The following is a 25,775-nucleotide window of genomic DNA, read 5'->3' as shown; positions in this document are numbered from 1 at the left end:
GAGGCTGCAGTGAGCCGAGACCACACCATTGCACTCCAGCCTGGGCAAAAAGAGCAAAGTTCCATCTCAAAAAAAAAAAAAAAAAAAAGAAAAAAAGAAAAAGAAAACGAAATACCATCATGAGAGGGGTACGTGCAGGCAAACTTTCATCTTAGAATATTCTATCTCAAACATAATGTCTCTATTACAAGCTGGAAAATATGTTCAAGGGGGAATAGAGCTCCTGAAACCCAAACCAGCTATAGCACTAATTTCAGCCAAGCAGAGCAAAATCTTTCTTGATCTTGTTTTAACAATGGGTCAGGGCACAGTGGCTCACACCTGTAATTCCAGTGCCTTGGGAGGCTGAGGCAGGAGGAGAGCTTGAAGCCAGGAGTTTGAAACCAGCCTAGGCAAAAAAGCAAGAGCCTGTCTCTACCTGACCCCCCACCTCTCCCCGGGAAAACAGTCGGGAATGGTGGCATGTGCCTGTAATCCCAGCTACTTGGGAGGCTGACATGGGCGGATCACTTGAGCTCAGGAGTTCAACGCTGCAGTGAGCTATGATCAGGCCACTGTACTCCAGCCTGGGTGACAGAGTGAGACCCAGTCTTAAAAGAGAAGAGAAGAGAAGAGAAGAGAAAAATGTGAAAATGTGTCTCTTCCATATATCTTAACTGGGTAAATGGAAAATAGAGTTGGAAGCATTTCCTCCTCTGCACTGCCACAGCCTCTCTCACATTTGAAACTGCAGGGCTGGGAAGAATTTTGTGTCTGACGCTCTACTACCCTATGGGCAAGGACTAAATCATTCATCCTTATATCCTCATCACCTAGACCATCCCTGGCACAGTGTATTTAAAGCATGTTTGCTGAAAGATGGGACGAAGGGATAAATAAAATGTAAAAAACAAAGACTGAGAGGAAGTCTGAGTTTAAGCACTACTGGTCAAAAGCTAGCTGGATGTATCTGGCAGGTGTTGATACTCATACAAAGAAGTGGATGAACTAGACACAGGCAGGCACTGATTTCCCCCAACAACCCTTTATTGTGTATCCTCTATGTGCTAGCCACTGTGCTCATGGCTTGGAGTTTAGCAATGACCAAGTCCCTGCCCTCTTGATGGTCCCACTAAGGTTTCATTTTGTTCCAGTTACCGCTGAAGATTAGGTTATTCTCATCCCAATTATTTGAATGGAATTTGTCCAGTAGTGGGTTTCAAAATGACTCATTGCAAATGCCAGTCAATGTTAGAAATCCAAACAGACAAAAAATTTGTTTGGAAAAAAAAAAAACAAACAAACAACCACCTGCATGCCAAAACTCGAAAAAATTCTGAGCTATGTAAGGCAAAACACTAGCTTTCAGAAAAAAAGAGAGAGACTGCAGACCGTATGTTTCATATTTACAATGTTTTCATTGAGGCAATGAATACAAACTATTCTATAAGAGCTATTTATTTGCTCTTATTTATGACAAGCTTAGCTTAAAAAAAGATACACAAATAAATCGTTAGCCGCACTGTCTCATGCAACTCATTTCAATGCATTCAGCAGCAGTCAACCTCTGAATAAATCACTGAGAGCTCAATTTCCAACCTTGATGTTATCTTTAGCATATTAAAACATATTGTACTTCAGACCAATGTAATAAAACAGTAATGGCAAAAGCTTTTAGTGAAACATATTATAATGAGAAAATAAGGAAAAATAGCCATTTTCCTTATTATATTACAGACTAGAATCCTATTAAAATAAATGTCATCATTATACTTGAGTACATAGGTCAAAACGTGTCTTCCAAAACCCAGCAAAAGCCCAAGGATATAGCTGCTGGTCCAGTATTTTCCAACAAGTGTCATGGGGGTGAAGGTGGGAGGCTCCTTATCTTAGAAAAGGCTATGAAGTACTTGAGCACCATTTCAAAAGCATAACTTATTATTCCTTAATGACTGCCTTGACTGCACTCACCCAGGAGCTGCTGGGAAGGCTAAGCAAAGAGAAGCTTTCTTGACAGCTTCTTATAGCTAAAGCTGGAATTTTCCTTTCAAAATAAATGCAATCAAGAAATGAATTATCTGATAAGAGAAAAAGTAAGGAAAAGATAAGTGTCTCTTCAACCAGCTATGTACAAATGTGGATTATGTCACAGCTCTGCTTTCTCCGCCAAAGGTTTAGAGCAGACAGTGACATCTTTCTGATGCAACTGAAATGATCTTAAGATAGAGGCTGCATTTCAGCAAAAGTACCAGACCTCGAAAGAAGACAGGGCATACCTGGCATCATTTGGGAGTAAGTAAACCAGTGCTGATGGTTTATGTTCTAATAAAATAAAATTCTCCCTAAGAATCACACACAAGAAGGGAAAGCACATTTTAAAAGTTCTTCCCGTCATAATTTAACATTTGTTCAACAATTAAGAACCTACTAAGTGCCACGCTCTTCTAGAAGATCAGATTGCAGCAAAAAGCAAAGTCCACACTCTCATGAAGTTTACTTTTGATAAAAGACATGGGCAATCAACAATAAATACAGTCATGCACATACACGGATGCACATACACGGATATAAATATGCATGCTATCCTAGCTCTGTCCTCTGAGAAGGCTAGAAGCAGTGACACCCAAGTAGCCATGGGCACATTTAAGTGATCAGAACTTGGTTTCCTTCTTTTTTTTTTTAAGGCAAAGTCTTCCTCTTTCACCCAGACTAGAGTGCAGTGGCGCAATCTCAGCTCACTGCAACCTCCACCTCCCGGGTTCAAGCAATTCTCTGCCTCAGCCTCCCAAGTAGCTGGAACTACAGGCACCCGCCGCCATGCCTGGCTAATTTTTGTGTCTTTTTGTAGAGACAGGGTTTCACTATGTTGGCCAGGCTAGTCTTGAACTCCTGGCCTCAAGAGATCCGCCTGCCTCGGCCTCCCAAAGTGCTGGGATTATAGGCATAAGCCACTGTGCCCAGCCCAGATCCCGGTTCCTAAATACTGTTCTCCACCATAAGGAACCAAGGCTCTTGGGAGAAATGGATGATTCCAGCGCTGGCTTAAGAAAAGGATAAGCTAAATCTGGAACATCATGCTGTGGCAGAAAGGAAGAATCCACAGGACGGAAGCATGTGGAAAAGGCACAAGAACCCACTTGAAACATTTGCTGCTAAATAAATCCAGGACAACTTGATGTTTGGGGAACATAAAAATCAATCATGGTAATGACAAGATATAACCTACAGAATAAAATTAAAACCCAAAATTATACCAAAAAAATTAAATAAATGGGGAAAAAGAAACAATTCTTCCTTATAGAATGCCAATTAGTAAGTTGTAGAAAGAATGAAATTAGAAAATTACCATTTGGTAATTATCATAGTAATAATTATTTTAGATAAGAGCCATAAGTGAAGGTAAAAGTAGGAGGTGAAAATTGGATGAGAATTGATATTTATATAATCCCAAAGTATCTTCTCACCAGATACTTACTGATTACAAAGCGAAAAATGGTAATTTCACAGTGAAGAAGCCTGGCAGGTACCACCTAAACCCAGTGATGAGACAAATGTATTATCATATGATCCTGATGAAATGCACTGGGGAGGACATACGGTCACTTCTATGGTATTCCTGCCAAAAAATGTACAGCCTAAATCTAACTGTGAAGACACACCAGATAAACCCAAATTGAAGCACATCATACAAAATAAGTGGGTTGTATGCTTCAAAAATACCAAAATCATGGAAAACACAAAGCAAAGCAAAACAAAACAAAAAAAACAGGTACTATTCCAGATTAAAGGAGGCTCCAGGGACATAACTACATACTCCACGTGATCCTGGAGGAGATTTTTTTTTTTTCCTCTAGAAAGAACATCAGTATAAACTGGTAAAATTTAAAATTTGAACAATGCGCAGAGATTACTTTAATATCTTGATTTTAATAATTTGTATTATGGCTATATATGAGAGCATCATTGTAGAAAAACACTGTAATATTTAGGGATAAAGGTGCCACACGTCTTCAACTTACTCTCAAATGATTCTGAAAAGAAAATATGAGAGAGAAAGAGAGAAACAAAGGGAAAGATTGAAAATAATAGAGCAGAAAACAGACGTGATAAAATGTGAATATGTGCAACAATGTATGGGAAATTGTGGCATTATTCTTAGAGCTTTTCTCTAAGTCTGAAATTATTTCAAAATTAAAGAAAAAAATAGTGAGATGGATAAGGCACTGCTGGCAGCCCCTGCAGCAGAAGCAGTCCAGGGCTTGGGAGGGAGCACTCTGGGGCCCCAGCGCTCAGCAGTGGCTGGGAGAAGAAGAGCTCCTTGCCTTGTCGGTGTGAGGCTCTGAAGTAGGAACTGCAAATATTTTGTGGGCAAGGCAGTTCTCTGCACGTCTGGTGGGGATGGAGGGAGAGAGAGATAGAAAGACTTTACAGACAGAGATGGGGAAGACTTTCAAATTTTCTGATTGAGAAAGGGAATCCTAGAATTCAAGAGAAAGGAATGTGTTCTCAACCAATCCATGATAGTCACTCTCTCCTCCACCCATTCCAGTTGTGGGCAAAGAGTCATAAAACCCACTAGGGAGTTTATGAGCAAATTGGGAGTTGGTGCCTTTTAGTCACTCTGGCCAAACTCTGCAAATGGCCTCCTCGGGAGCCTTGTTCTGACAAATCCCAGAGAAGCTGTTCTAGGAAGTGACAGACAAATGACTCATTCTGCAAGCAGCACATGGTCCCATGGATGACCATTCCACCTCACTCGGCTGCCCTGAAGAACACTGTTCAAAGCACTGCATTTGCAGTTCTTTATACAGATAGTTCCTGGCTTACAATGGTTCAACTTTACTAAGGTATGAAAGCAACACCATTCAGTAAAAACCATACTTGATCATTTCCTGGGCTAGCCATATGTGGTACAACACTCTTACATGAGATACTCAACACTTTATTATGAAATTGGCTTTGTGTTGGATGATTTTGCCCAACTGTGGGGTAATGTAAATGTTCTAAGCACATTTAAAGTCCAGGCTAAGCTATGATGGTTGGTGGATTAAGTGTATTAAATGTATTTTTAATTAATGATATTTTCACTTTATGATGGGTTTATCAGCCCATAGACCCACTGTAAGTCCAGGAGCATGTATATACACACAATGCATTACATTCCACTCACATCTGTGATCAAGTGTGCAAGTGGGCAGCTATATCTCTCTCCCTGCTTGTGTCTTGTTTCAGCTTACTAAACTGGCAATTATAAAGATCTACCTGATTTACAACCTCATTTGACTTACTGAAAATACATCCCTGACTAAAAGACCCCAGGCTCATGTACAAAACAGAAATAAAATAAAGATAACCATTAAAAGGTCCTTTAAAAAACCAGAGCAGATTTTAGAAAACCTGTAACCCTAGTTAGCTTTCTATCCTGGGCTCCAAATTATGAGGTCAAAAATGATCATGAGAGGTCATGTGACTCACCCCTACCTTCAAAGGCTGTATTTCAATCATTCTGGAAAGATATTTATCTACTATTACTTTAAGTAACTTCCAAGAGAAGGTGCTATTAATTTCTTCAGCAGCCTACTCTATCTTCCTTAAAACTTTTATAGCCAAGAAATTCTTTTGGTTTTAAATTGAATTTCTATTGGGTTTACACCAGTTCGCATTTTCTTTGAGTGCTATAAAATTCTTCCCCTAGTCTCCTCTTCTCTGAGGGAATAACACCAATCCCTTTTCAACTTTATTCAGATCTTTCACCGCACTTCTTAAACCCACTCCAGCAGGGGCAATGCTAAGTGTACAGGAAAGAGAAAATCAAAAACCACACCCTCAGCACTGCTTTGCCTGGTCACATCCTGGTAGACAGCATTCATCATGGTGGCCCTGAGCCACTCAGAAAAGGTTTCAATGTGTTCTGTAGTTTTAAACTACAAGGTAGATTCTAATAACAGTTTTCACTAAAATGGTTTAAAAAAAGACATAGCATTTGAAGACAATGTATTTGTTACCCAGATTGTTTTCTTATGTAGAAGGCCTTAGTGCCAGATCATGCTGTACAAATAAGATGCTACTGAATTTAGAGCTTGAACTTTTACCTAGTAAGTACCAGTTCCTTTTTAATTTTAGGTAGACAATTATTGTGGACAGCAAACATATCAATTTGGAAATTTAGTTTATATCAATACAATTTAATTTATACCATCTAATACATATTATTATATAGGAAACTGTACTACTGGATACAGAGAAGTTGGAAGTATGACACCTCCATCAATAATTATCAAAAAAGGGTGAATAGAGTGTAAGTGTGATACCATATACAATATGGGACCAATAAATGTATGAGATAAAATTCCAGGAGGTGGGATCAAAAAGCAGAGATACTTGAGCTGGCTTGTAACAATGGGCAGGATTTTGAACAGACAGAGACTAGGAAAGGATTAGGTGATCACTTCAAGGAAGGGACTGCATAGACAAAAAATGGAGGTATAGGACCATGCTCAGACTATTTGAGAAAAAGGAGATTAGTAGATGAAAAAGCCTAAAGGACAGGCTGGAACTAGATGTTGGAAGACGTTAAATATTGAGCTAAGGAGTTTGCCTTATTCTGTAGGCATATAAATATGACCAAAAATTTAAGGCCAGAATGGCTGCTATGCACACCAGAAACTATATTTATGGACTACTTATGAATGGAAGACACACAAAACTAGAGAACAAGATAAATGGTTTTGCCCTCAGAAATGATTACAGCTAGGACTCTATAAAAATAAAAATGGTACACTGCATTTGGTAAGATGGCCCTCCTTGGGATTACTGGTTTCATGGATAACTAGGTCAGGAAAGTATAGATAAGACTAGGGTAATCAATCAATAACTAAAAATATTATCTAAAAATGGAAAAATAATCAAAATTTTTCTTTTAAAAGAATCACATTCTTCAATGTCAATAAATTATATAAATCAGTCAAAACTGCTATTCAGTTATTTTACACTTTAATCAGACATTAATCTTTACAATACCTAACAATATAGATTTAGATTCACTGTATTTCTTCATGGTTTTCTGTGAGAACATTTACATTGTGGTTTTCGCATCTGATATAGCTGACGAACATTGTGCAAAGTCCTAAATTTTCCTCCTTTCAGTTAACAAGCAGATAAACTGCAATCTGGTAATCAAGAAGCACCTGGTTCCTAGTGAGAGATTTATTTTTATTTATTTATTTTTTTTGAGACAGAGTCTCTCGTTCTGTCGCCCAGGCTGGAGCGCAGTGACACCATCTCAGCTCACTGCAACTTCCACCTCCTGGGTTCAAGTGATTCTCCTGCCTCAGCCTCCCCAGTAGCTGGGAGTACGGGTGTGTGCCACCACGTCCAGCTAATTTTTGTATTTATTTTTCAGTAGAGATGGGGTTTTACCATGTTGGCCAGGATGGTCTCAATCTCTTGATCTTGTGATCCACCTGCCTCGGCCTCCCAAAGTGCGGGATTACAGGCATGAGCCACCACGCCTGGCCAATGACAGATTTTTACATGACCAGAAATGACTATTATCATGGGATATCTGGTCATCATGTTATCTAGATATTTTGAATCAATTCTCCAAATGTACCCCTAACACAACATTTACACATCCAGTATCATATAAACAAGGAAAAAAACAAACTACCAATTTTTAAAAACATTATCCGTGTGCGTACTTTTATATATTATTCCGGTTTTAACAGAGAAGGCTCAGAAGATATGAGTGCATATAAGATAAATATTTCTTGGGAAACCTCTAGATACAAACACTGTATTAATTTCCGTAATAGAAAAGGGAAATTAACAAAACAAGGTAAGACTTATTTCTACTAGCAAGGCCCAGGACAGGCTGCCTAGAAAATTATTTTTCTAAATGGAAATATACCTTTTCTGCTTTGCACTGTACAAGATTATAGGCAAAATTTTAGAGAGCTGAAAATCCTTTCAAATAATACTTCCTTTAGCTTTAATCACGAATAATTGCCTCTTTTGGTGCTAATGAGCATGAGCACCACAAAATGGAATGTAATTCTGTCGGTTCATTCAGGGTAATGGCTTTGTGCATGAGGCCCGCTGCCGAGAGATCTAGTCTCAATTTCCTAGAGTACAATCACTGAGCAGCAGCACATTTTTCACTTGAGGAAGATGTTCTAACCTATGTAAATATAAATAGAAAACTCATTATCTATTGATAAAAACAACAATGCAGGTTAAATAAAGTTTTATGTGTTACTGTTTCCTGTAACAGCCATCAGCCTCCTGGATCATGAAAGTAAATAAAGTACTTCACTTACTGAAATCAATGAGAAACCGTCCAAATCCTTGCCTTTGGTGCTGGGGCATGATCATTATGCAGGAGACATTATACTTCTGCTGGCAAAGCTTTTCCTGAGGGAAGGAGAAACAGATCAAGTATGTCAGAGCCCTGCTGAAGTGGGCAATTCCCTGCACCTGCCACTGTCCTTGTAAAACTGTCCACTAAAGAAAGCCAATGGGTTAGGTCAGGATCAAGCAGAAAAATCCTACTATATTAATCAATCAAACTATCAACTAACAACAAACCATCGACTCTGGCATGCCTCTCAACTACATCTTTATTCTTGAAAGTCAGTGCCATAAAATATGCATAAAGAATCCAAGGAAATATGAACCAAATAAAACAGAATACAGACAGTATAAAAGAAATGCTTTCCTTGCTCAAATAACTTCAGAGATAGAGAAAATAACATCCCAGGGAGTCACCCAGTGGAGTAAGTTAGGATTTAGCCAGCTATCTTGCTAAATATAATAATAATCTACAACTCTGCAACAGCAATCTGTCTTCTGCCTTTTGGCAAATGCCCCAGTGAAACTAAAACAGTATCTGTGTGGGTAGATGTGCACAAATATATTTCTCCTACGAATAAAAAGTCAATGTAAAAAGCTAGAGAAATAATTAATCTGCATTTCAAACCAGGAAAACAAAACAAAATGAAACAAAAAGACAACAAGTAACCCTAAAGCCTCCAAACAAAGGTTAGACCAAAATACTACCAAACAGTTTGAAACCAGGAGGAAGACTGGATAGAACATGGTAAGAAACAGCTCTTACAGTTAAAGAAGAACTTGCAACTTTCATGGGATGTGGCATCAGGGCAGCATTTTTTTATTCAGAGTACACAGAAGTTGCCAAAACCTACACAGAGATCTGGAAAAGGCTTTTGAGGTCATGGATGCTCTGGCCAAATATAAACCACAAATAAGACTGACCACAAATGGTACCAACCACATCAAAGTTTTACTTCAGAACGCCCAGATCTTTAATGAACCAATTTGAAAGATCACAGGAGATGGTTGTGGAAAAAACCCTACAGGGCAGAATTGAATATTTCTTTGTGAAAAAGATGCATTCCCAATTTTTGCACATTTGTAGTTGTCTATGGAGCCACTAAAAAATGAGGAGGAAGCAATGTGTGTCAGTTCTCCTAAGAAGATGAATTGTCCCTCACTGGATGTGCACATCAATGGCAAAGGTTCAAGTAATTTGTCTATTTTGCAAAGTTAGACAAATAGGTCACTCTCTCTAAAAAGAAATGTACTCTGGGTTAAGAGAATTCATCCTTGATGCCATTCCCTTCTTTGTCCAGAACCATTTCCACCTTTCAGAGTTTTTTGAGATCCAATATAGTAGTGATCTTTCTTCCCCCGCCTCGCAACTTAACGCGTTACTACAGCTAAATTCTAAGCTATGAATAAAATAACTACTACTTCTTTCCTTTCTGTTTACAGCCATCTATTATGTGCTTGGAAAGTCATATGCATGTAACAATTTGCACTGAACCTTTCTAGGTCATTCCAGCCCTTCTCTGGCTATCCTTGAACTGTCATTCTAATAACCTCTAGAATTTGGTTCAAGAATAGCCCCAAAGGGCCAGAGTCCTCTAGATTCCAACTGACACATGAGAATATGGTTTAGTTTCATCTAGTCTTTTTTTTTTTTTTGAGATGGAGTTTTGCTCTGTCGCCAGGCTGGAGTGCAGTGGGGTAATCTCAGCTCACTGCAACCTCTGCCTCCTGGGTTCAAGGGATTCTCCTGTCTCAGCCTCCAGAGTAGCGGGGATTACATGCATGCACCACCACACCCAGCTAATTTTTGTATTTTTAGTAGAGACAGGGTTTCACCATGTTGACCAGGATGGTCTTGATCTCTTGGCCTCGTGATCCACCCACCTTGGCCTCCCAAAGTGCCGGGATTACAGGCGTGAGCCACCGCACCCGGCCTCATCTAGTCTTTTAACATGGTTATTTTTTAGATTAATTTTTGTTTCACTATACTGCCAAGGCATATTAGTATTCCAAAATAGTAGGAAATAACAGCAGCTGCTGCCATGCTATAGAAGAAACTGACAAAATGAGAAAAGTTGAGCTAGTTCTGAGTAAAATGTTAGGTACCCTGGGAGGAAGAGAGGCAGAAATTCAAACTTCAAGAATCACCACCAACTCTACACATGGCTGCTACTCAGCGGCCAACACAAGACTCAGGAGCGGTATGGTCAGTGCAGCACGAGGAAGGTGGGCACGGTTAAGCCTATGTTTAAATCCACAGACATTGAAAGAAACACCATTTTCTAACAGGAAGGATGCAACCACTATTCTTTTTAAGTCTCTGGAGAAAAATGATCTCGACAAACCTACATAAAAGGTAAGGTGTTTTATTTATTAATCATATAAATAGATTTCCTATTTATTGTTTTATTCAGTGTTAATTCTCTATCATCTTTTGAATTTGTAATGTGCAAATTAACTTTCTTCTTTTTCATTTCAAAGCTTTACCAAATATGTGGATTAAAACACTGAGACAGTTTTCCATGAATGCTGTTATTTATTTTTGTTTATGATCTTTGGGTTGACTCTTGGATTTAGGATAGCTATAGTTTGCAAGTACCTTCACATATATTCTGTCTTTTGAAACTCCACTAAAATGGCACTTCTATAAGCATCCCATTTACATTGTGCAAGAGCAGATTCATTAAAATTCAAGTATCACCTAATATAAAAAATGTATCATAAAATAAATAAAAGATAGAGTTTGGACCTTCTACCTAAAAGTCTCATAATTATTGTCTCTATGTACCATCCTGGTAAATTTAACTATTTCCTAGGTGCCTCAGAAAAGTTAAGGTCATTACCTGGTAAACATCTCCAAACTCAGTTATCCTTTATTAAAGGAGCTATTGTTTCTTAGAAGCCTTTGAGCAGAAGAATGTGAGTGAACTGCTCTGAACCACTGAAAAGGACAAGCTACATCCCCTCAATATGTCAATGTTTCCCCCACTCTAATAGCCGGAGATACTCAGGCTTTTTTTTTTTTTTTTTAAAGACAGAGTCTCACTCGCGATCTCAGCTCACTGCAACCTCCGCCTCCCAGGTTCAAGCGATTCTCCTGCCTCAGCCTCCCAAGCAGCTGGGACTACAGGCGTGTGCCACCAGGCTCAGCTAATTTTTTGCATTTTTAGTAATTTTTTGCATTCACCATGTTGGCCAGGATGGTCTCTATCTCTTGACCTCATGATCCACCCGCCCTGGCCTCCCAAAGTGCTGGGATTACAGGCATGAGCCACTGTGCCCAGCTGATACTTAGGCTTTCTAAAGGTGAGATTGCTTTAGAACTTAAAACCATAGCACAGAGAATAAGAGACGAAAGTATAAAACCAGTCGTTTTATCAGCTTGACTGTCCAAATGCCAGCGTCCTAACTCACTGAGATACTGTTGACCACAGAGGGAGGGCAACAAGGAGAAAGGAGAATTCTCTCTTAAATGCTACATTAAACTGAAACCTTCATGTTGACACCACTTAAAGGGAAAACGGAAATAAGCTTACACTGAGAAAATCAAAGATGCTAAGTGGTCCACAAGGCAGCAATTAGAATGTCATCAGGATGGCACACAGTGCTGAGGTCCTTTACACACTTACTAGGCACCATGTTTTTTGTTTTCATCTTTTAAAATGAGCTCTGAACAAGAACCTGAGCTTTTCAAAAACACATGTCACTTATTCAAATTACAGTAATGAAAAAGCCCTGTTCAAAGAATTGGGCTCTACCAAAAACATTTTGAAAAAGAAAATGAAGGTCATGCTGGCTCTTGTTTTACCTTAGAGAAGTATCCAACCAGATGACAGCCCTTTTCATCATTTTTTGTAAGGACATAAAAAAGGAATGGCTCGACATCATAATACAACGTTTTGTGGTCCAGGAAGAGCTTGGCTAACAAGCAAAGGTTTTGGCAATAAATTTTGCTCATATTCCCATCAACCTAGCAGAAAGAAACAGACAACATTATTTAACATAAAAATACCATGCCACATAAAATTGTTTCTTCTATATGGTATTTCAGAAAGTACATCATTTTATTTCCAAATCTTAAACTGAGAGATTAAAACACTCTATTAAGCAAGTACAGCTTTAACCAGAAAACAGCTGTCACTGGCAAATCAGAATTCCACATTTTCTCTTAAATTAGGGTATATTTGAAGTAGTTAAATTTCTCTTTTAGCTACCAAAGAAGGGCCAAACCACTAGTAAAGGAGTAATTTTTACTTGTAGTTTATTCTGAGCTAAAAATGATGAGGCATGTCCTCTCTATTTGAACCAAATAAATCTGTATTAAGGAAATATAAACAGATCAAAATACTTCTCAAGTAAGTTAAACTTTATGTTGTTTCAAAAGGGTTTCACATGAAACTAAAATTAATGAACTGTATTATTCTGATTCCTCAGAAGTGTGGATTAGCAAAGAGGTTTCCATTTTGGTTTTATCCCAAGCATCATCTTAAATATAATTGGAAAAGATAAAATATCTATGTTGGGAATACTTACAGAGAAAGTGATATGAATTTCAACCTACAATAAGCACCATGATTACAGTCTACTTCTCTTGAAAATAAAAGAATCAAGCTGTGATACTGATGGCTACAGACAGGAGGCTAGGCACAGATGCCAATTTCTTTGATCAAATGTAGTTACTTGTTGAAAATAGAAAACACAGCAGATTCAAGAAGAATTTCCCTAGCACTTTTCGTAAGGGAAATGGGTATTTGCTAACCAGAGCTCTTAAACAATGAACTTGACCATTCTCAGGTCTCCTGTGGACCATACGGGTTCTCATCTTGCACAGATTATTTTAGATTTCATATAACTATTTCCCTTAGATGAAACCTAGGTCCCATACATAGCAACACAATCAAATACGGGCAATGGGCACAGAGGATACAATTCTCCCTTTAATTAAAGGAAGTTTTCATATATTTGAGAGTAAGGCCCTTTTGGAAATGGTAGTATATTACAAAAAGGTAAGATGCAGATATACATAACTGTGAACCAGAAAAATAGAGATGACAGTGCTGAAGAAAATTCTGATCAGTTGTGAAAGGTGTAAGAGGAATAAAGAAAGGGAAGAAGGCAGGAAAATCGTAATCTATGATTATTCCTCCTTTATTTTATAAGTTTTGTAGGAAACTGCTAGGAGAAAAGTTGCCCAAATGTTACAGTCTATTAACTCAGGTTCCAGAATAGGGACCTCAGTACTTATCAAATCCAACTCCTTATTCGTACAGGCGAATTTTAGAGACATGCTTCTGATGTTTCCCCTCTCATCTCTGGATGGTCCAAAAGCACCTGCCCTGAAAGAACAGCCCATTCTTACCAGCCTAACAAGACTGATCCCCTTGCCCCTGAGAAGACATTCCATGGATTTATGACAGCTTCAACCCCAATGCTGACTCATGCCGATTTATTAAATAATTACTTAAGGTCAACAATGTGTTTTGAGCTTTGAGAAACAATGTTTTGGTTGGAAGAACAGATCTAAGGCATCAAGGAAGGATCCAATAGGAAAACTGAACTTGTGACATTAGCTAAGCTTCAACTATGAGCAGCTGTGTCACTTCAGCTGGCTGGGGCTGGCGGGATAGCATAGCAACAGGAAGCTCAGGCAACATGTCTTCAGCCTTCCCTCTAGCCCACTGGTTCTTACTGGGGGTGATTCTGCCCCCCCGGGGGATATCTGGCTACGTCTGGAGACATTTTTGGTTGGTACAACTGGAGGGGGTGGTGGTGCTACTGGCATCCAATTAGTAGAGGCCAGAGATGCTGCTAAACATCCTATGCTGTATAGCATAGCCCCTACAACAAAGAACTAACCAGCTTGAAATGTCAATAGTGACCAGATTGAGAAACTCTATGCCTAACTTTTAGTAAGAACTAATATATCACCTAACCTTCCCAGCAACAATACCTTCTTCCTCCAAGCTTGCCAAAAGAGCCTGACAGAAAAGAGAAGGCTTTAAAAAAATCATAAGACACAACTGGCGTTTCCTGTGTTCTCTGATCAGTCTTGGGGAAAACCTAGTGGGCCCAAACCCGTCTGAGAAGGAGCCTGGTCCATGTGAGAAACCTACAACCTTCCCTTTATTTAATATGATGGCAAGACACTACAGGCCAGAAATAAAGAGAACTGTAAGGCAGAACAATAAGTGTCAGCCTGAACAGTTCAGAAAAAGAGAATCCAGAAGTGAAACTATATTTCACAGAAAGAAGACATCACGTTTGCTGTACAAGGTAGGCGTGTTCCCAGCGCCCAGGAATGAGCATCAATGCATACCATGATGGGTCACAAAAGAAAAAAATGCAGCAGGCAACAGACGTGTGCAAGTGGAGGGAAGAGCATAAAGGAGAGACGTGAAAAGTCCTGCAGACAGACAACAACCTGGGAGAAAGGCATGGTCCCTGCAAGGTAAAACTGACTCAGCTTAACTGAATCCCTGAAACTGACAACAGATACATAATTAAGCAATGCAACTATATAGAGGCAAAGGCCTGCTACTAAATCAATTCTGGAAATACAAAATGTCTTCAAGAAACCCACAATGACAGACATATGGCCACAAGGGGTTCCTGTGAACAGCAGAGTTCTTCAGGGGTGGCCATCTACCCAGATGGGAGGGAGTCCCAACATCTGCTAGGGTCTCACCAAAAGGATTATCCATCCTGCCAAGAAGTGGATGGAAACACAGGTGGTTGTGTATTGAGGAGATATGTACAGCTGCTCAATTCCCTGGAAGAGTGAGCACCTGCCAGACATTGGCTAGAGCTGCTGAACAAAGCTCATTTCTCCTGCCAAAGAAAGTGGAATTTACAAAGAGCTGAGGAGATCATAAATTCACTGGTGAATATATCTAGTGTAGACAGGGATTTTGGGGAAGACAAAAATGTTAATGTGATGAAGTAGAGATTCTTCATCAATCTAAATGGTTGCTTAATATGGTTAGATAAACATTCCAAAACACGGAGATGTTTTAAAGGGCAGTCTGAATTTCAGTGCCAAAATTAAATATACTTTGCACCTTCTAAACACAAATCAGCACATAGTCAACAATTAGGAGTACTAGATTTCAAAAAGCTGAATTTTTTATTTACACGTGCTTACCTCAAATACTGAAAGGTCTTTCCTCCGGTAAATTTCATTTGCTGGAGGATGAAACCATCCGCACTTCTTGGAGTGTCTTAGCAAAATATTTTTACTTTTCATATATTTAAGACAGAATTCACACAGGTAAAGCTTTGGTAATCTGTTGAAGTTTAAAAATCACAGAATCTATCAGATAGATTATACTGTTGCGGGGGAAGATTAAATATTGTTCAATTTTCTCTACCTCATAAAAAGGTTGTATAATAACATTGGAGGCTGGGTGCAGTGGCTCACGCCTGTAATCCCAGCACTTTGGGAGGCCGAGGCAGGCAGTTCACCTGAGATCAGGAGTTTGAGACCAGCCTGGCCAACATGGTGAAACCTCGTCTCTACTAAAAACACAAAAATTAGCTGGGCGTGGTGGCACATGCCTGTGGTCCCAGCTATTCGGGAGGCTGAGGCAGGAGAACTGCTTGAGGCGGAGGGTGCAGTGAATCGAGATCGCACCACTGCACTCCAGCCTGGGCAACAGAGTGAGACACCATCTCAAAAATAAATAAATTAATTAATTAAAAAAAAAAAAAAGAAAGCCAATAGTAAAGAGAGAATATAAAAACAACCTTACATTATTTTTCAATATAACCCATAATACGTGCTCCCTTTACTTTGTGAACAAATCATTTGTTTGCTTAAAAATATCCTATGTAAAGAAAGGTTTACAGATGTGGAACCACCACCCTAAAAATCAACTTAATAAGGATACCATCCTGTCAAGGGGCCAAGCATATTTTTCAAAATTCACACTATCTTATTTCCAATTATATATGGTCAGCGGTATAGCTATAATATTTTACTCAGAAGTGAATTTATTATTTTTAAACAATCTGCATACATATGAGGCCGAAAAGTCCTTGAACTTAGTTGTTACCATTTCCACTTCTGGAAGAGGTAACTTTAAAGTTATTATTATAGATTTATACATGGTCTAATGCAGTAAATGGCAGGGCTGAAAATCAAAAGATCTAATTTGTTTTCTACCAATTCCACCGTTACTTTGAGTAAAAGACAAATTTTACCTCTCTTCCCTGCTGACTTTTTCTCCACCTTAAAAATCAGAACACTTTTTATTTCCATATTTCAATGAACACGGCTGATATTTATAAGAAAATGTTTAGAAGCACTTGCAAGGTCTTTGGAGTTTAAGAATGGGGTAAAAGGTTTTCAAGAGACAGGCAGACACAGATGAGACTACTTTCAAACCTTGCACTTATGTACAAATTTTATTCAAAGTTTTCAGAGCACATGGCTTATGATTACCTAGGCAAATGAAAGCTCATAGTCATTTTAAAAAATTGTTCAAGAACACACAACCGAATGGTATAAGCTAGGAGGAGAAACCAAAATTCTTGACTCTTACTTTGTCATTTAACTTTTAGAAAACACTTCACATTTTCTCCACTTACGTGATTGGCCAGACGCTCATATGCTAATGAAAAAAATAAGATCTATTCTATAAGAAAGCCAAATTTATAATTACTGAAAACTTTGCAAACTAAAAAATTTTTGAAGATACTAGTGAAGTGTACCCTGATGTACTTCATGGAAGAAATCTATTCTCAATGTACCTATTTTGGGATATATTCGTTCACAGCTAATTTGAGTTCAAGACAAATGAAAACTCGGATACCATTTTTTCTCCTTTTTACTTTTTATTTTTTGAGATGGGATCTCACTCTGTCACCCGAGCTGGAGTGCAGTGGTGTGATCTCGGCTCACTGTAACCTCCACCTCCTGGGTTCAAGCGATTCTCCTGCCTCAGCTTCCCAAGTAGCTGGGATTACAGGCGTGCCCTATCACGCCTGGCTAATTTTTGTATTTTTAGTAGAGACGGGGTTTTGCCACGTTGGCTAGGCTGGTTTCGCACGCCTAACCTCAGGTTATCCACCTGCCTTGGCCTCCCAAAGTGATGGGATTACAGGAGTGAGCCACTGGGCCTGGCCTTCTCTTCAAAGTCACAAATGGTTCTAAAAGTAAAGATTTGGGGAACGGTCTCTTAAGACTACCCATTCCTATCTAGTTTCTCCCATTTTTCCTTCTTTTGCTAAATTTCTATTAAAAACTTGAAAATAAAATGCCAGAAATCAGAGATAAATTGAACAGGCCTAATTAAAAAATATAAAAGGCAACCAGAGAAGAAAGTCTACCAAATAATTCACCATGGCAAATTTCTTTTTTTTATTGGGTTTCATACAAAACCAACATTTCCCCAATTAACCAAGGAAAGAAAGCACAGTCTAGAAGCTAAATGGCAAAATTTATAATGCCTGTGTAACTAAGGAGCATAAGGAATTTACCGAGAACAAGGAATACTATTAAAAGGTGCTGGCAAAAGCAATAGTTTGGGAAGCACTTAGCACTGACTATCAAAATTTATTTCCTAAAATCATCCTTAATTCCTGCTTTAGAATCAAGAATTTTCCTTTCTCACATATGTGACATTCAAGTTATACACCTGCCAGACTTATTCCATTACCTTGCATATTCCTGTGGGTAAGGCGAGGAGTACCAGGTTTGGATTTCGTATTTACCAAATTCAATCACAGAAGGGTACCGGCCACAGTCTTCCACCCCACTCTCACACTCTATTTTCTGTTAAATAGAAAGAAAAGGAAAAGAATAATATATATACTTCACTTACATTTTGGTTCTTTCACCAGTGACTATCAAAACTTATCAGAACGCTAATCTTAATTGTGAATTTGCATGGTCTTAAAACACTATAGACCCTTATGAAATGGGTTGGTGCAAAAGTAATTGCTGTTTTTATAATTACCTTCAATGGCAAAAACCACAATTACTTTTGCACCAACCTAACATTACCTCTGTGTAAGATTCACAGCAAACGAATACCCTAAGAAACAATACAGCAAAGGAAGTAAGTATGGTATAAATACATACAAATGTCGATAGAACTGGATTTAACAATCTGTTGTAACAGATTAGAAATTAGGTGATTATAAATGATGTGGCTATTACACGGGCTTATTTATTACATATGTTTACAGTTTCCTATTCCTCCATGAGGTAGTATTTATCACAACTGTAATTAAATAATCAATTGTGAAATCTGCAGCTTAGCATTCGTCTCTTCTTATTTCCCTTATTTCCATGTAGAAAGCCATATGAGGTTAAGAACTCTGCCTGCCAGATTCACTGTGGTATCCCTGGTGTCTAGTACAGTGCCTGACACAGAACAAGAATATTTCTTGAATAAAAAAAGCCAGTTTTACCATGTTGGAATGAAAAAGTTTTAGAATTAGCAGTATCTTTCAGATAATGGCCTACTGTTCACGTTTATATATGAATGTCAGAAGAAGGCCAAAAAAAAATGATAATATTTAAGGACTTCGAATCTTTTTTTAAAAGAGGTGGCATCTTGCTGTGTTGCCCAGGCTGGAGTAAAGTGGCTATTCAAGGGCATAATCCCACTACTGATCAACACAGGAGTTTCGACCCGCTCCACTTCCAATCTGGGCTGGTTCAAGGACTCCCAATCTTAATAACGGGGGGAAATTTGACATTTATCTTAGCCAAAGGAAAGCTGATACAAGGCATCCTGATAGGGGCAGAATGAGGGTTGGAAATATCCAATAGCTCTAAAGGTAGAAACTGTCCGGAGTATTTAGCCTAACTGGCTGCTACTAAAAACAAAGCGTTAAGAGCCTACAGAAAACCCCTTCCCCACAAAACAGGAAGTGGGGTTGGGTAGGGAGTCTACCTGACCACATTGGCCAGAGAAACCGAATGTAGTCACTGACACAACAAATTCACAATTCGTAACAGATTCGTCTTTGAGAAGTCTGACAGCCTCACCTTTCAATATCTGGGTGGTAATAACTTAGGCAGAATTAAAGTGGAATCACTTAAAGAAATTACTGGACAATAAAAATAAAACTGACTACAACTGATCGTGAAACACAATATTTTTTCATCAATGCAAAAGAGCTAAAAATATGAGACATTTTTCATATGGCTGGCCATCTGTGTTGGAAGAAACATCGGCAAATTTAACAGCGATGTTCCTCTTTTTGTTAATGATTTTAAATTGTTATTTTCTAAATTTAGGCAAAACTCATCAGAAATCTATTCCTTCACACCTAGAAACGTTTTCCAAAATCTGCCTCAACTAGTGCTACTCTGTTTTACTTTGTGAGACCAGCTGAGCCAATACCTACTTTTAAGAGTGGAGACAATTCTACAAAGTCATTGCTTTTGAATGCACAGTTAATAAAAATGGGCATGATAATGGCTAAAGAATCACACAGGATGTTGAAAGGGATTCTCTATAAAATCAACACAGTAATTCCATATGGACAGTCAGAAGCCACATTTTATACTTGCTAGTACAATGTGGGATCCTCGCCTTACCTCCCAAGAAAGTTCCTGGGCCTGCTTAAAAACATCCAAATCCTCTTCAGTAACGACATCCTTGTTTCCAATCACATTTACATCTGCACTTTCTTGTTTGATGTTTATTTTTATTTCAGTATCTGTCATTTAAAACCAGCAGAAAGTGTATTCACTGACTTGAATCATGAGTAACCATCATATATTACCAAAATGGCACCAAATTAGCATACTGGGCAAATAGGGATTTTTTTTAAAGCTTTATAAATAAGCTTTTACATCTAAGCACTGCTCATAGATCCAGCAGTATCCTTTCCCCGCTATACTCAAATTTTTATTTGAATTTATCACTGTCATCTTTTTACAGCTTTAATAAATATATGAGGGAAAGTAAGAGCAATACAAAGTGAAATCATATTTTTCAACCAAGATTAGAAGTTTTATCAATGTCTAGTTATAGCATTCCCATTATCAGTTTTGAGATAATAAATTCTACCACTTTGTCCAAATGACACATTTTCGGTTTTTGTTTGATAAAGGGTAGCAAATGTAATGGGCCAATTTGTTCAATGAAATTATGAAATCCGTTTTCTCCCTAAGGTGGATACACACACAGACACATTCACATCCAAAAGCACACATCACAGAGTCACAGATCAGGCTTTGCTGAGACGGAAGCAGGATGAACTTTGTCATGAGAAAGCAATGGAGCAGAGGGAAGAGCTGAAACACCCCCTGTTGGAAGCACTGACAGCACACAACCGAACAGCGCTGTGGCTGCAGAGGCGACATGGGGGAGAGCATGGCAGAAGCATGGCAGTGGCTACTCATGCGGGACTACAAAGCCATAAGCAACGCTATGGAGGCATCTGGGGGTCCTAGTGTCACTACGAATGGAAGTAAATAATAAAAGGTGGGAGAGTATTAGTTGGAAAAACAACATTTTGGAGGTTTAGTCAGCATTAGAAAAAGGTCAAAGTTTCACTGCTTCTGTATGAAAGTGAAGTGAGAACAAGAGAAATAGCTAAGACCTATGTGACAAATAGGAATTGATTGGTTGATTTTTTTCGGGGTTGGGGAGAAAGGGACGGGACGCAGGTTTGGTTGGAGCTTTGACCTTTTGCTTACCATCATCCTGATCAGGTTTAATCCTTCCGTCTGTCAAGCTCCCCTTCCCTGGTGAGGGGGTCCCCATCTGAGGGGTCACTTTATATTTTAATCTGCCTAGCATCCTGTGCTTTTTAAGGAAAGTTGTTCGCTTGAAGTGAGCAATTGCTTTAAAAATACGTCCTCTAGCCATCCCCCAGCTAGAGGAGGAGGAGTGAGAAATAAACCGACTTCTAATATCTCTTTTGCCAAAGAAGTGGGCTTTAGATTTTGCCGTGGAAGACAATTCAGTTTTACGACGCATACGTTTGGGTGGTGCATAACTTGGGTGTCCCTTTTTGCGAGACTGTCCCTGAGTGGTATAGATATGAGAGAGCCCATCAAAGAGTGCCTTCAGCTGGCTGTTAGTGGTCAGGCCGCTCAGGGAGGGCACGCTGCACTGGCTGGAAGAACTCTGGGGAGAGGGAGAAGAAGTGGCCGTGCTGGACTTTTGTGAACTGGGGCTCTGACCGGAGATGGGGGTTGGGGGTGGAAGTGAAGAAGGTGGAGGTTTTAGCTTTTGTGTGGTACCTGTAGCCAACACATGAGAAGTGCATGACTGTTTCTGAGAGACCTTTTTCCTTGGACGATAGTGCTTTGAAAAGTCTATTATTTCACCTCGTGATCTGCGACCATCAGGTGATGGTGTAAAAAACTTAGTAAGGCCATCAATGAGCCCTTTGGTTTTCTTGTTAACTTTAAGTGTAGAGGCAGAAATGTAGGTGGAGGTGGTGGTGATTTTGGTGGTGGCACCAGGCCGAGTGGGGTCTGTAACAGCCAATCTGCTGCTTGAGTCCTTCCCAGATGCAGCATGACCAGATGAAGGTGTGGTACAGACTTTAGTCTTTTGACCCCTACCAGGTGACCCCCTTCCTGTGAATGCATTCATGGATCCTTCATCACTGGTTACAGACCTAGGCAGAAATTTAGAGAATAGTATCAGCATTTAATAAATAGAATTATAAAGGTATCTAAAAACAAATTTATTGCAACTAGATGCATTCAATGGGCTTAAACTTAAGAACTGTATTTTTTGTGTGTGCCACCACCTAGATGTTTCTCTGTTGGAAAGGCAGCAGCAACTGCATTTGCATGTCATGGTTTTTCCAGGGCCCATCCAACAGGTACTGGAAGAATCCATGTGGACCCAAGAGCAATATAAGCAAGAAAAATGCTGAAGAGACTAAAAGAACACCCGATGCTTTAATTATAATTAAATAAAAACAAGCTATCCTTTGGTGTTGTCACAAATAGTTATGATCTCCTGGAATGTCTTTTTTAAAGTATTAGGAGGAAATAAGTCATATGTGTTATCCAGAAGCAAAAGAAGAAGCTTATCTAATCTCTAGTTAAAAGTAATTTTTAATTCAATTTGCAAACTTATATAAATAGAGTTTGGATATGGCTATAAATTTGTACTTTTTTTTTTAAGAAAACATAAAAAGACACCCTCTTTCTCTCAGCAGTTTGTGTTTAGGATGGTAAGATAACCAATAATACTCTCTTAGGAGAGAAGACAATTAACTACAGCATAAAATATTGCTGAAAAAAGGACAACAATAGCAAAAAACTGAAGAAATGATTAAAGAAAAGCTACAGCGGGTCAGACATGACATGGAGAGTCTGGTGAAGAAGCGGCACATTTACCATGGTCATTATCAGACACTTGGCGTCAGAATCTTTATACCCCGGTTCTGCCCATACTGTTGAGTAGTCAACAGAAACTAGAGGTCACTCGCTAACACAGCTGCTTACATGAACAGCAGCCGACTGTCTTCACCTCAGGCTACGGTTTGCGAAGCTACCCATTTCGTAGCAGAGTTTCATACAATAGAGAAACATTTGCAGATGAATTATGACAATGCTGGGGCCCAAGAATGTACTTTCAAAATGATCAATTTAGCTGCAGGCAAATAATGACGAAATGAAAGCCTTGAAAAGAGACAATACTGAATTATAAAAATATCTTAAGTAATTACAAATACAAGAGCACATTTTAGTGATCATCTTGTATACAAAGATTTAATGACCAGATTTCAGCTGCTGGCTGAAGGGGAGGTAGGTGCAGCTACCAGGCTCATCTGAGGTGGCTCTATTGCCAGGGACTCTGCCTGGCACCACCAATTCAGCCAAGTCAGGTGAACGTTGGAGATCTCTAGTGTCACCAGAGACACAGTGAGAGTTACCAACAAAGAACTCATCCAGGCTAAAATGTTTCACATCAGAATGCTGCATTTGGACTGTATCTGGAATCGATTGCCCAGAAAGGATAATATGCTTATAAAGCATGTAAAAAGGAAAACTCCCTAGACTGTCTTAAAAATTCCTAAGCTCAAAGGACAATTTTGGACAAACAAAAAGTTAGGATTGGTGCCAGATGCAATTTTCAGCTGTGTCCTTTGTTTAGAAAGTTTATATCCTAATTTGGTTTTTTTAATTGGGCCCTGAGGATACGGTCCCATGTTGGGAACAATGCTTACACAGGATGAATGCAAAAACATATAATTTCTACTTCAAATGATACTACTATGAAAGATTTTATTCATAACCATGTTTCATGTTTGCCTCTAGAAATTTTTTCAAAATCTATTGACAATGTCTACTGGTTAAAGGGTTTTCGCAAAGTTTCATAGAAAACTCTAGAAAGAAGCCTGCATTTCTTACTTCTTCTTAGGAGATAAAGGTGCGGGAGGATACTATTTTCCTGAGAGCGAGTAAGATAGTGAGAACTGCTTCAGATAAAATTAGGGGAAAAGGAGTAAGCAAGGGAGTGAGATTCTCGGTGTCTGTTCAAGGTGTGTGCAGAGCATGTATTCTTTCTCCATCACAATGGTCCTTTCACTAAGCCTGAAAAGATGGTGGTAGTCTGTTGGCAGAACTGTTATAGATGTGCAAGTCTCCTGATTCCATTTGTAAACACCTTAATGCTGATAGTCAAATCTATACTCTACACAGGTTAAAATAAATTCATTTCACCTTTTATTTTTTCTCTGCTTTTCCAACTAACTCCTGCTAAATGCTCTACTGGGCTTTAATGGCAATTATATGGCAACAAGATAGTGAAAATGGGGTTATCATAGCAGATTTCCAGGCCACTGCGAATATATTATTTTATATATATATATGTCTGCACACGTGCAGTTGTCAAATAGCTGTGTCTAACTCTTCAGAGGCAAATGGTCATCTGCAGGTTTTTCAGAAGCTCCTATTTCATAAAAGAGATCTTAAAAAGTGGTAATGCTACATTACTATCAGAAGAGAGAGGTATTTTTCTAAAATGTTATCTGGTGTGATGAAAGAGATTTGCTATAGACATGGACAAATCCCTCTCGTTTTAAAATTCCTATGAAAATATTTATATAATTAAGCTCTTCTATGCTCAGCCAGTAATAAAGTAGGCTGAATGATTGTTTCCAGTTCTTACATTCTGCTTCCATCCTGCTGCTTGAAAAATGTCACTTAGTATCACAGCTACTGCCAACAGAAGACCCCAAAATGCCAATGGTAATTAAAAATGTTATTTTCAAAAAATTTCCACAGCTCAAGCAAAAAGAGAAGTATTTTTCAACCCTTGAGTTTGAAAAAATGATGCCAAAAAACCCCTAAAGGAATCTAAGAGAATAACAATCACCTATATTTTAAAGCAAAACATAAAAGATTTCTTTTGATAAGATCTCAACCTACAACAATCGTTGCTTTAATTTATTTTTCGGTCGTCCAATGGGTTTTGCATATCGTCGTTTTATTTGTGCAGCTTTCTCATGAAGTAGTTTTCTTCCCTTTTTCTTTGGTCTGCAGACTTGGCAAATCCACATCCCTGAATTAATATATATATGAGAAAAATATTTTAATGTTTCATTTTAAGAGAAGATATTAAATATCTGTAAAAAGCTGCTCAAGGATGCCTGTATGCTGAACTTTCTCCAAAAAATGCGTCATTCCCTTTTGTCATTTTCGTTAGGAAACCATCACTGCAGGTCAATTTCCCCAGAACGAAGGTGGTGAGGGCAGAGGTGGCCTCTCTCTCAGAACCCTTCCATAAAGCTGTTCCCAACATGTCATTAAGCCTCTCACCAACATATAAACACACATGAAAACTCGCCCCTGTCAGATATTTTATCTTTTGATTTGAGGGAGACATTTTCAAGTCAGTCCATTTTTGGAATTTCTAGAAGAAAAAAAAAAATTATCATCTCTTTCTGGAAAGTTCCAAAACTAAAAAAATTATCAGTAGTTTTGAGTACTGCAGAACTACAATGATTAAAACTATACATCTAGCATAGGAAAATAGGTCAATGGATAAGAATGGAAAGACCAGAACAACCGAAGCCTACAGAAAAGTTTAGCATATCAAAAGGTCATATTTCAAATCAGTGGGGAAAAGATGAAATGATTCAATAAGCGTGATAGAACAAATAGCTATCTATCTGGAAGAGGAATTATTTCCTATCCTTTATAAGAATAAATTCTAGACAGATGAATATTATAATATGAAAAAATAAAATGTTACAAGTACCAGGAAAGATATGTGGATATTTATATAATCTAAGCATGACTGACATTTAAAACTGAAGCCATAAATAAAAAGATTCATGAATCTGACTACATGGAAAAAAAAAGAGCTCCTGCAAATCAGGGAAAAAAAGGTAAAAATCCCAAGAGAAAAATGATTAATGGATAAAAAGAGGTACCTTAGAAAAGATGATATACAAACAGCCAAGAATAAAACACAAGAAATGTTCAATCTCACTACTTAAAAAAAAAAAAAAAA

The 25,775-nt window shown here is 38.5% G+C and overlaps 1 protein-coding gene across 4 annotated transcripts in view; it reads right to left on the bottom strand.

The window, feature by feature from the left end:
- KAT6B (K(lysine) acetyltransferase 6B) overlaps nucleotides 1–25,775 on the bottom strand; it is a 221,326-nt gene that overhangs the window by 33,472 nt on the left and 162,079 nt on the right. For 2 of the 4 annotated variants that reach the window (XM_011985965.1, XM_011985955.1), the window contains 7 exons: nucleotides 24,689–24,821; nucleotides 20,987–21,918; nucleotides 19,880–20,001; nucleotides 17,985–18,100; nucleotides 15,470–15,611; nucleotides 12,137–12,298; nucleotides 8,298–8,391 (listed from right to left, as the gene is read on the bottom strand). In XM_011985965.1, coding sequence (XP_011841355.1) covers nucleotides 8,298–8,391; nucleotides 12,137–12,298; nucleotides 15,470–15,611; nucleotides 17,985–18,100; nucleotides 19,880–20,001; nucleotides 20,987–21,918; nucleotides 24,689–24,821 — 1,701 coding nt within the window. The remainder of the gene's footprint in view (nucleotides 1–8,297; nucleotides 8,392–12,136; nucleotides 12,299–15,469; nucleotides 15,612–17,984; nucleotides 18,101–19,879; nucleotides 20,002–20,986; nucleotides 21,919–24,688; nucleotides 24,822–25,775) is intronic. The other 2 variants (XM_011985975.1, XM_011985982.1) reach the window with 2 other exon arrangements.

The sequence above is a fragment of the Mandrillus leucophaeus genome, unplaced genomic scaffold (genome assembly GCF_000951045.1).
Source record: "Mandrillus leucophaeus isolate KB7577 unplaced genomic scaffold, Mleu.le_1.0 Scaffold1077, whole genome shotgun sequence".
Classification (NCBI taxonomy): Eukaryota; Metazoa; Chordata; class Mammalia; order Primates; family Cercopithecidae; genus Mandrillus; species Mandrillus leucophaeus.
This window is presented reverse-complemented; position numbering and strand designations above follow the sequence as displayed.